The 12,124-nt window shown below is 35.9% G+C and overlaps 1 protein-coding gene across 1 annotated transcript in view; it reads right to left on the bottom strand.

Annotated features, from left to right (window-relative positions):
* Positions 1 to 3,302: 3,302 nt before the first annotated feature.
* The window catches only part of LOC108973094 (MICOS complex subunit MIC10-like), a 28,468-nt gene continuing 19,646 nt past the window's right edge, over positions 3,303 to 12,124 (bottom strand). The window contains exon 2 of the mRNA XM_018940114.1: positions 3,303 to 3,493. Within this exon, the coding sequence (XP_018795659.1) occupies positions 3,363 to 3,493 (131 nt within the window). The 3' untranslated portion in view covers positions 3,303 to 3,362. The remainder of the gene's footprint in view (positions 3,494 to 12,124) is intronic.

Genomic DNA, 12,124 nt, shown 5'->3' with positions numbered 1-12,124 from the left:
ACATCTTTTGTCGGAATTCGAGCTTGCTGCCAAAATATTAATACAGCATTAATGTTATAAAATAGTAATTGCAGTATTTGTTTATTCGATGGTAGTTTAGCACCCGTTATCTGATGAGAAATTCTTCCAATTAGTTCAATATTCACACAACTTGTTCAGAACGTTGTCGTGTTTGTATATGTAATGTACTCGCAGTTGCTGGTAATTCAATCATTTCTTTTTTTTATTAAATAATCACAATTTCGCACAAATTAACACATCTGATTTGAAATGCCAAACAAACGACAAAGTGACAATTATTGAAAAAAGAACACAGTCCATTTACTGTTTTATTTGCTGCCCAAAAATACCGTTACCTAAGTCTGCAGTCGTCCGTTTTTTATTTTTGCAAATATTGCTGGTTCATGTTGCAAAAATAAAGCAATCGACAGTTACGACGATGATGCGAGAAAAAAATATTATTTACCGTTTTTTCACTCGAAATAAGAACAAAATATTATTAAAATTATTCTTTATATCGTGCTAGTTGAGACATATTAAAGCATACATATTCATTTAATAAATACACTAAAAGAAAAATTGATACTTGAATACATAAAACTTGTTTTTTCCTATAGGCCATTTTTAATTTTAAAACATTTCTTCTTCCTTCATCCGATTCCCATCATCCGATTGTCCCCAAATTTTTTTTTAAACATTTTTACATAAAAAGAAAAGAAATTAGCCCATTCTGTTAACTTAAAACACTATTTCAAAAATCTCCATATAACTTAGAACACCTCTAATGTACATAAGAAGTTTCATCATCGGATAAACAAAGGGCATTTATGTATATACAATTTGGTTGAAGGCTAAAAATAATTTGGAAATAACAAAAGAAAAGGTTCTCTTTCTCCAATAATAAAACTTGCTGCATGTTTACGTTTCTTAGCCACAGGCATTGTATTTTAAAGAACTTCAATATGAATACTGCCCAACCGACATTTTGTGTTGTATTGTATGAAGTACTCAACATTCTTGAGTACAGGCTATGTTCAAGATGGATTTCCATTGACATGACCGCCGACAAAAAATAAGAAGCAAAAAGATATTTTCTGGTGTGGCAATGCTAGTTGATGGAACTCACGTAAAGATTATGGCACCGTCAAGAGATAAACATCTGTATTTTAACTGCAAAGGATTCTCAAGTCTGAATGTTATGGTGGTGCGGCTTTTTCAAAATTAACTTTTCACTCAGTATTCTATATATACATATAATATACGTTTTTCATTTATTTCATTTTATTATATTTTGTTTTATTTTTAAAAATATTGCTAATAAATTATCATATTTAATTACTTTAATAAAGCTAAGGCTCCCTTTAATTAAAAACATAAAACCGTTTGCCCATTTTTGTTTGCGGCGTCATTTAAGGGGTCAGGTGGATTTCAGAGATACAAAAAAATAAAGTATTTTTATGATTTTTCTTTTTCAAATCAATCATGTATTTGAAAAATTTAATATGGCATATACAAGGTATATATTTGAGCAATTTCTCCTGAAATTTTGATATAATAAATATAGTTTAAAAAAACTAAAAACAACGCGCTTTTAAAGCATATCAAACTAAAAAGTGAAAAATAATTAATTTATAAACTAACAATAATAATGAAGGATAAATGCCTGCATTACTGTGAAAATAACATGGAATGCTCGATATATATATGAAAAATATGTCACAAAATGCTTTTCTCACAATAATGCAGACATTTTTCCTTCATTATTATTGTTAGCTTATTCCAAGAATTATTTTTCCATTTTTAACTTTAAAGGCTTGTTTTTTAGTTTTTTAAAACTATATTTATATTTAATTTTTTAGTTGGATGTGAGAAACCCCAAATTTGTTAAGCTATGAACTATGACGTGTAGTTAAGTTAATCGATAATTACGCAGCATTTAATATCTACTCGTAACCTTTCATTGGCTAATTGTTGTATTATTTGCGACAAAGTTCTATTGACGACTTTACGAATTATTACCAAATACTGAGTTATTACTTCTTAATCGAATCATTCCTTCTAAAGCTTCACTGTTACATTCGGTTTTACCTGTCCACTTTGAACAGTCTAGTTCTTCAATTCGAATACCGTCCAAAGATCTACAACGACTAAGTGCTACATAAGCTTGCCCAGCAGCAAACAGTCGAGCGCCCAGATAAATTACTGCATGATCTACTGTACAATCTTGCATCTTATGAACGGTCGACGCAAAACTCAGTATGCTATTTAAATCTCACCAAAACTATTTTTACATAGATGTTGCATACTTTTAAGCGCATGTTTTTGGTAAGCTGCTTACTCACCATTATTGGATCATCTAAAATTAAAAAAAAAAACTAAGCATATTCCGTTAATACAAATATAAATCTCGTTTACGAAGGAAATACAAAACACATTAATATTATCCTTTTTTCTTAGACTTTAATACAAGGGTTTACATATTTGATTTCCCTTTTACCATACGCCATATACAAGGTGCGTTCCAAAGTAAGCAGGACTTAAAAAAAAATAACAAATGATTTTTCAGCAAAATCAAATTATTTTATTAAAGATAGTCTCCTTCTGCTTCAATACAGCTTATTGTACTGTCCAAAACCATGTCCAACGAGTGTTTTAGCCCGTTGGCCGGTATGACCGCCAGTATGCCGGTGCAAGCTTTTTGAATAGCCTCTACGTCTGCATAACGCTTTCCCTTCATCCGCAAACGCATTTTTTCGAAAAGGAAAAAGTCGCACGGTGCCATATCAGGTGAATACGGTGATGTTCAATTCCATTGCCATTAATTTCAACGATGATATCGGTTTTTTGAAATTCACGCACAGTTTCAATGGAATTTCCGGTGATCACGTTTAGATTGGCCCACCTGTTGATCGTCATTTAAGTCCTCACGACCACTTTGAAAACGTTGAAACCACTCGTGCACTCTGCTACGGGATAGGCAATCATCGCCATAAATTTGTTTCATCCATTGAAACGTTTAGGTATAAGTTTTACCAACTTTAAAACAAAATTTAATGTTCGCTCTTTGTTCGAAGCTCATTTTCGCACCGATAACACTAATATACTGAAACTTAAAACGTAATAACTTAATTTCCAATCGATGAAATGTCACTGGACAATCAATAAAGATAGCAGATTCTAAGGCACCAGTCGACATATAGATGGCGCCAACAGGGGGCGCTAGATTTAAAAAGTCCTGTTTACTTTGGAACGCACCTTCTACATATGTATGTATAATATTATACAAACAAGTGAAAAACATATTTTACCTGCAATAATCAGTTTATTATCATTTCTTTTAAACAAATTAATTTACACACATTTTACACATTTATATGCTTTTCGCAAGTCTTAAAAGCTACGCCCACACCAAATCCCGATCCAATTAATAATGGCCAAGATTTTCTTTTCAGCATCAAAAGTGAAAATGTGACACCCACAAGTAAACCGGTTGCTAAAAAGAAAGAAATATACATAAAAATTCTTTGTTTAGATTAAATACGTTGTATAATGAATAGCGATACTATTTTCAAATTTGTAATCTACTACTTTTGAATTAGCATGCGTTCTCCATATTATTCTGTTTAGCGCGATCACGCCCACTTTTTAAAAGCTTTTAAAGCACAGATACCATTCCCACTTCGATGCCGCGTAGCAAATAAGAGTTTTTTATCTAAATATTGAACCTAGTAATAGTTTTTTTTTTGCAGTTTTTCTATTATCTCACATTTTTGATCACGCTATCGATTGCGCGATAATTCATCTGGATTTTTGKTTTGGCCAATATTACTTATGAACTATCAGGAAGTCGATGCTTATTAATTAATAAGGCGTTATTTAATTTTATGCCTTCAATAACTTCGTGGTGATTTTTATTAAAAGCTTGTAATACAGCTGCTCCTCCCAAATTTTTGGGTGAAATTTCTTTACTAGCGGATGACCATATAATGGTAAGAGTAGCTAACTGGATGAGAGCAAAATAAATGTTATGAATGCATAAATGGTGTACGACAATGGTTGACTTCCATGAGTTTGGAACTGGCTAGGCATAAAACAGAAGTATTGCTCATAAGCTCCAGAAAAATTGAGGAAAAAATATCTCTCACTATAGAAGAGTATGCGATTACTTCACAGTCACAGTAGAAGTATTTAGAGGTAATGTTGGACTTCAATCTGAAATTCAAGGAGCATTTGGTATACACATCAAATACATTAAGTAAAGCAAGTAAAATTTACAATATCAAGAATGATGACAAATAGAGACTCTGTGCGCTCCAGCCATCGACTTTTAATCGCAAAAGCTCAGTACTACTATATGCTGCTCCAGTTTGGATACAAGCGGTGCAATAAATGCGATGCATAAACTCACAGCAATAAGAGTAACAAATGCTTTCCGATCTAAGTATACCGGCCATAGACATCCAAGTAGAAGAGTTCATGAGATTATATGAGCAATCATCGCCAATTACAGAAATCAAAAAGAGAGAGGAGAGAAATAAGTTCACAATTATATAGCAGCAACGGTGGCAAATCTCAACCAAAGGACGGTGAAACTGACGGATAACTAGTCAACAATGCTACCTGGATTTCCACCTGACCCAAATATTAATCGGGCATGGATGTTTCAGAGGCTATCTATACAAATTTCAAAATTACGTTAGACCGTATTGTTCAATGTATATGGAGTCAATAGAAGACTCTGAACACGTATTTTTCCATTGTCCTCCTCAAAACATAAGGGAAAAGTTACAAACAGCACTAGGTAGTAGTTTAACTAGAAAACAAAACAGCAGTTTTTTACGTTTGCACATTGAATCCGCAAGTCGTTTTTTCGATCGTCGTTCCGCTACACTGATACGCTACTATCAACAGTTTTTTTAACTAAATTATTAAATTGAATTTTAGCTACATTTATTACAGAAACATAAATTTTTAAATAAACCCAAAATTGCCGAGCAACGAKACCGGGTGGTTGAATTTAAAAAAGGTGAAAGTTTGGCAAAGTGAGAAGTGTTGAAAAAGTGAAGCCAAAAAGGTCTGCACTCCGAACGCTCCGAACTTCGAGCGGTATTATTTTTTTGCGCAGCTTTCGAAACCATCCTTACCATTGGATTGGAGTGGGTTTCTACATTACTTCTAAGGGTATAAGGAAGTAGAAGATACAAAAAAAAAAAGAAATTTGAAAAAAGACACCTTAAGAAAGATGACGGTGAAACACCCTAATATTTTAAAGGACATACATAAAGAAAATCTGTTGGATACAAGTATTACCTATTAAATTCGTAAAAGAAAGTAAAAAATACTCTTGGAATTTAATGGAATGCGATATTTGGAAATATTTCAACTAGATCTGCCTTATCTGCCATTACAAAACGCCAAATTCCATCTTCTGTGGCTAAACTTTTCACCACCGGGATAGCTTTCGCCAATTATGACACAAGCCGAAATGCTGATACAAGAATTATGGCTAGATGGGGCAGATTGGGACGTAAAACCACTTCGTTTAGAAAAGTGGTCCCAGTTCGCGAGCAATCTAAACGATATCTCACAAATACAAATCGCACGATGAATAAATTATGTCTTAGAGCACAAAGTCGAACTGCACGACTTGTGTGACGCCTTTGAAAAGGCATATGCCACACAAAGCTTCAATGCGATCACAAGCCATTTACTAGTTGGAAAAGCAAAAGTGAGCCTTCTAAGTGGAAATAAGTGCTTTAGAAGCAACCGGTACAGATGCTAGCACGACATTAATTCGAGTTGTCCGACGACTTCAAAGTGGTTTGAAAGACTCTTGAACATGTATTCTTTTATTGTCCCCGCTTTTTAAGTACAAAGAAAACTACACTGGGTGGTAGTTTTACGGTTTAAACTCTCATGTGTCAAACCACTGAGAATTGGAAAGCTGCCAGCGAAAATTATAAAACTGAGACATATAGAGCATAGTATGCATCCGTCAGTACATGTGATAGAAGAGACTAAAATATCTTATCACTCCCACGAAGTAATACTTAATCAGGTGGTTCCGTTTGCGAGTAGGTTAGGTTTAGCGGATTAAGGTAACACACTCCGGCTTCTCTCCCCACATCTATACAGCAGTTTTTTTACGTTTACATTGAACCGTAGTAAACGTAAATTTTTAAACGAACCCAAAATTGACGAGAAAAGAGACCCGCCGTTTGAATTAAAAAAGTGAAAGCTGGCAAAGTGTCGATAAAGCGAAGTGGATAAGAACAGAAAGTTTTATTGGCGAGTTGAATTCATTACTCACTGGAATACGTTTATGTTGCCCTATCAAAGCCAGAGCTTTCGTATAAATTAATTTGAAATATGCTGTTTTACGGCAACAACTGCCCTCAACAATGCCTTTCGAATTAAGATCTCGATCTTTTACTTCACTTGGTTCACCCAGCTATATTATTCTATTTATAGCGTAGCATAGCGCATTCCATTTGCAACCTTTTTTCGGCTGGAAGAATCCCTGAGATCAGGCCCAATTTCAAAATCGAATCAGCTTTTTCAGTAGACAAGCGCGAGACCTTCAATTAATTTAATTCATATCGCTCCCTTTGACGGACAGGGAAAGAGACGTAGTTGTTTTTACGGTTACCTAAAGGGTGGTAAGATTCAATGCTCGCCTCATTAAGGGCAAACAATATTAAGACTTTTTATTTCAGTATGGCTGTCAGTGACATAAATAAAATAAAGGAATTGGAGCTTGAGAATCGGCGATAAGAATCAGAGAATTTACTGGCATCATTAGAATATCAGAAGGTTCATTGAAACCCATTTTAAAATATTATTGAGATAAGAAAAGTCAAAGCACGATTGGTTCCAAAATCACTCACTATTTTCGGAAAACAAGCACTTCGCGTAAAGGTCTGTGTAACAATGCTTTCCAATTATCAGGATGTCATTAAACGTATTACTGGCGATGAGTCATGATCTATGCTAACGAACAGACCATCAGTCGGCCCAATATCGTGGCAAAGGTGTGTAAGTGTTCAACGGGAGACAAAGGCACGCATCCTGTTATCGTACGGAGTGAAATGTTCCGTCACATCTGAAGCATCTTCGTCAGCGTTTCACTAAATCCAGGCAACCATATTAGTTAAACACAGTTAATGAGCAGCCGCAGAAATCTCGACCTTCATACGACATCTGAGCCTAGGCAGCCAACATGGCTTCCTTAAAAGTCCCATCATCACCACAGCATTTACTCATAACTAATTGCTTTAATCTTGTCAGAAGAACAATCGTTCTATCAAGTCGGCGGGGCAATCAGTATTTAAATTTTGTTCGATTATTTTCATTCACACAAGGCGAAAAGTGTTGCGATCTAACCTTACCTGATTTATCTTGGTCGATCTTACACCGGAAATTTTGAAAGCGTATGCGTTATTAGTTACACGACTATAAATTTTGTATTGTGGATTTGAAAATATTAAATTTAAGTTACATTTTAAATTAGGAATCAAAATATTACCCCCGATTACGTCGATAAAATGGGTATGTACAAACAGAAGGATTCGAGACTAAAAAAAAAATATATATATATACATATATGTATATATCTAGTTGCCGCTGTTTTATGTGCTTACGCTTTATAGTGCTTGTTTTTTGCTTTATAATGAATACTATATACTGAATATGAATACGCTATACTGTGGCTGATACATAGATAATAATACTAATACCATGTATATGATTTCTATTAGTTAGATTATAACTATTATTTAGTGAAAAGGTAAAGCAAATTGTGTGAGTTTACAAAAACTTAATCAAAAATCGTTTCGTGTGTTAATAAACCATTGCTTTTTAGGGGAAAAATACTGTTGAATTTGGGCTGTGCACCAGGAAAATCAGCGTGTTTCATTTGACCAGCAAATTAAGCTATTAGTTTATTTTGTATGGAAGACTGACTTAGCCAACATAATTATTTTGACTTATCATAAGCTTGCATATTGAATTAGAGGCATTGCCATTTCATGGTTTTTTTTTTTTCATTCACAATAGCTATGATTTTTCCAATAAAAAGTAATTGCCAATAACGATAAAGTTCATTTTGACAGACAAAAATGTAAACAAACCAAAATTACAAAATTTTGTTGCTGTTGTTGTTGTTGTAACGGCAGAATTCTGGCGAGTTGACAATTCTTGGCAGGATTAAAATCCGGATCCGTCCGGTTTTCTTAGACCCGACTTTCGTGGGAACGGACAAAATATTGTATTTTGTTACAGTTAAAATTAATACAAATATGAACATCCCTACTAATATTATAAATGCGGAAGTAAGTTTGTTTGTTACGCTTTCACGCAAAAACTACTTAAGCGATCATCATGAAACTTTGTACATATCGTCACCTGAAATGCAAAATGACGTATCAAAAAATTAAAAATTGAGTGTCTTATTGATTATGATTCACTACTTCAAATTACATACATAATATTACATATGTYCGACATTTTCAGGTTCTGCGCTCAGATATAAACAAGTTTGACCAATATTAAAATTTTCTTTCACTCATGTTCCATTTTATGTCGCGTTTAATTCATGCCATTGTAAATTTCCGAAAATGTTGTTACGTTATTTTGCATTTCAGGTGACGATATACTCTTGAAGGTATTAGAAGTAACATAGGGTACTTTAAAAACAAAATTTACGAAAGATAAAAAAATCGTCAAATTTTGCTACCTCAACGCCATCTAGCATTACAGTTATGATGTTTCAACCCTGAATACAATATCTAATTCAATTGAATATAGTTTCAACTGTTTCTAATTTTTCTATATTTATTGTTATTTTCTTCTGTCGTTACAAGCAGTATAAAACTATTCAAATTTTTGAGGTAATTCGTAATTTTTGTGGTTAGCTGGCACTTTATTATTTTGGATCTTACTCGCTGATGTTAATTCTTACTCTACTTTTCTTGGAAAATGCCTCGGAAGTGGAAATCTGGTCTATCCACAAATTCATCGCGGGCCCGTGCCGCAAAAGGAAATCCAGAAACTTCGGCTCACGCAGAGTTGAAAAGATAACAACAAGCCACGTGGTGAACATGGAAGGCGTTATAACGCGCCGATGGTCAATGAAGTTGCTCTCCACGAGACATAGTACTACAGGCACATGACAGTACAATAAAGCGTGTAGCCGATACTTATAGATTTTATGATGCTTTGCAGTACACATTAACTTTCAGTGAAGAAGAATCTGGATAAAAATTTTAATATTCCAGTCATTAAATCAACAACGGGACAACCAATTCCAAATAAAAAAGTCCTGCATGGACTTTTACCTTACAACCTTCTTCTGCGTACAAGTCAACTTTTCCATAAATTCTTGGTAGATATGTACATTTCTCTAAACCACAAAAAATTACGAGCTGAAAATTACATACATTTACAAGATGCGATTAGCGCAGACAATAATATCGGACCTAATGACATTGGTAAAATGGTTATTTTGCCGTCCACTTTTGTGTACAGTCCTCGTTATCTCCATGACTACACGCAAGACGCATTTTCTTATGTACGAACTTACTGAAGACCTGAACTCTTCGTAACTTTTAGCTGTAGTCCTTCGTGGCAGGGTATAACTCAAGAGCTTATGTCTGGGCAAAAGGCCACTGATCGACATGGCATAGTTGCCCGCATGTTTTGATTGAGAGTTCAAAAGTTAATGAACGTTGTAACAAAAGGAAAAATATTTGGAGACGTCCAGTGCCATATGTACTCAATTGAATGGCAGAAATGAGGCCTTCTAATGTGCACATATTAATTTGGCTAAAGCAGAAGCTACTTCCTAATCAAATTGACAACATAATTTGCGCTGAAATTCCAGATCCAGAAGAAGATAAAAACCTGTATGACACGGTTATTAAAAATATGATACACGGTCCCTGTGGAGCTCGCAATTTAGCATCACCTTGCCTGCAACATGGCAAGTGTACAAAAAAATATCCTCGAGAAATTATTAAAGAAACAGTTTACAGTGATAAGGGTTACCCGTTCTACAGACGTAGGACGCCTGCTGATTAACATTCGTCCTGGCAGTGGGGGAAATTCCCCGATTTTGCGTAAATTATTCAACGCCCACATTAATGTTGAAGCTTGCAATTCTGTGTGTGCAATTAAATATATTTGCAAGTATATCTATAAAGGAAGCGATCTGGAGATCTTCAATCTGAGTAATGAAGGTGCTGTACAGGCCCTCAATGAAATACAAAGTTATCAAGCAGGCAGATATGTCAGTAGCAATGAAGTGGCATGGCGGCTTCTTGGCTTTCCATTACATGAAAGATATCCCTTCTATATCTCCCTCTAAGACCACGCTGACTTTCTTTTTTCACCTTTGTCAGAACGATCCTTTTGCAAAGACATTATTGTACTCTGAGGTTCCCGGTTATTATTCATGGAACAGTTCAAAAAAAACAATGGCGTCGTCGTATTCATGGTACACCTGTTCAAAACCAACCTGGGGTTGAAGCATCGGATGCTCTTGGTCGTGTCTATACCGTACATGTAACGAATTTTGAATGCATTTGTCTGCGTATGTTGTTGCATTATGTTAGAGGTCCAATTAGCTTTACAGAACTTAAAATATTCAATGGTCAGGAATGTCAAACATACCGAGAAGCATCTGAAGCTCGGCGACTGTTAAAAAATGGCAATCATTGGCCAGATAAAATCAAAGAATTTTACGCTACGCTTTTATCTTATTGCGGCCTTTGTAACCCTCAAACTCTTTGTGATTATGATTTCATAGCACTGCAACATCAAGTGACAGAATTAGTCCCTCACTTACTTCTAGAGCAAAATCATGCTTTCCATCAAGGTTTACGTAAAATAGTCTCCGGCAGTGGCGTTCTCTTCTTTCTCGACGCACCAGGAGGAACTGGTAAAACGTTTTTGGTATTGACGAGACGCTATTAAACGGCGGTCGTACGGCACTTTCCATTTTAAAATTACCATTGAATTTGGTACAGGAAGATTCGCCCATCTGCAGTTTTAGTAAAAATAGTTTATGAGGTAGGATGTTGCGAGAATTCAAGCTTTTAGTGTGGGATGAAAATACAATGTCTCACAAGAAGGCTATAGAAGTTTTAAACTGAACTCTCCAGAACTTGCGAGATAGTACAGATATAATGGGAGGTATGGTAGTTGTTGTTGTTGTTTTAACATCAGTCAGTTTATCAGTCCCCGTTGGGATGGTGATAGCTATCTGTGTTGTCGTCGATGTCATCTAACGGGAGGCCCAGGAAACGTGCTGTTTTTCCGTTGAGTGAGGAAACGAGAAAGGTCGGAGAGGTAGTTGTTTGCCTTCGAACACATGCCATCGATTCCATTGCCCGACGTCAATATCGTACAATCATCAGCGTACGAGGTTATGGAAACCCCCTCTGGTGGTTGCGGGAGTTTCGAGATGTAGAAGTTAAACAGTAGTGGGGAGAGGACACCACCCTGCGGAACCCYCTGTTTAATTCTTCTCAGTTTAGATGTTGCGCCTCGAAATAGTACGGATGATTGGCGACCGTTCACATAGTTCATGGTCCACCTCTTGAGCCCTGGAGGAAGCGTGGTTTTTTCGATGTCCTGCAGTAGCGTTGTGTGGTTGACCGTGTCAAAAGCTTTTGACAGGTCCAACGCTACGAGGATCGTTCTCTCACAGGGTGGTTTCTGGTTGAGGCCACGAACTATCCGAGCGTTTATGACGCTAAGTGCTGTGGTGGTACTGTGCATTTTACGGAATCCATGCTGGTGGCTKRCTAGGCTCAGGTGGTGAGTGAAGGTCGGGAGTAACAAGGCTTCAAGTGWCTTCACTACTGGGGAGAGGAGAGTTATCGGGTGGTAAGATTCCCCTTTGTTGGCGGGTTTCCCAGGTTTCAGTAGTGGACCACTCTTCCGACTTTCCACACATCTTGTATTTGAAGAGTGGTTAGTGACCGGTTGAGGACCTTGGTGAGATATTTTACTCCCGTCGAGCCTAGATGCTTTAGCATTAGCATGTTGATTCCACCAGCGCCAATGGATTTGGAACATTTTGCTTTGTTGATGACACCCTGAACCTCTTCATCGGTGAAAGTAA

The sequence above is a fragment of the Bactrocera latifrons genome, unplaced genomic scaffold (genome assembly GCF_001853355.1).
Source record: "Bactrocera latifrons isolate USDA-ARS-PBARC rearing strain unplaced genomic scaffold, ASM185335v1 scaffold_457, whole genome shotgun sequence".
Classification (NCBI taxonomy): domain Eukaryota; kingdom Metazoa; phylum Arthropoda; class Insecta; order Diptera; family Tephritidae; genus Bactrocera; species Bactrocera latifrons.
Note: the sequence above shows the minus strand (reverse complement) of the source record. Positions and strands in the feature narration are given on the sequence as shown.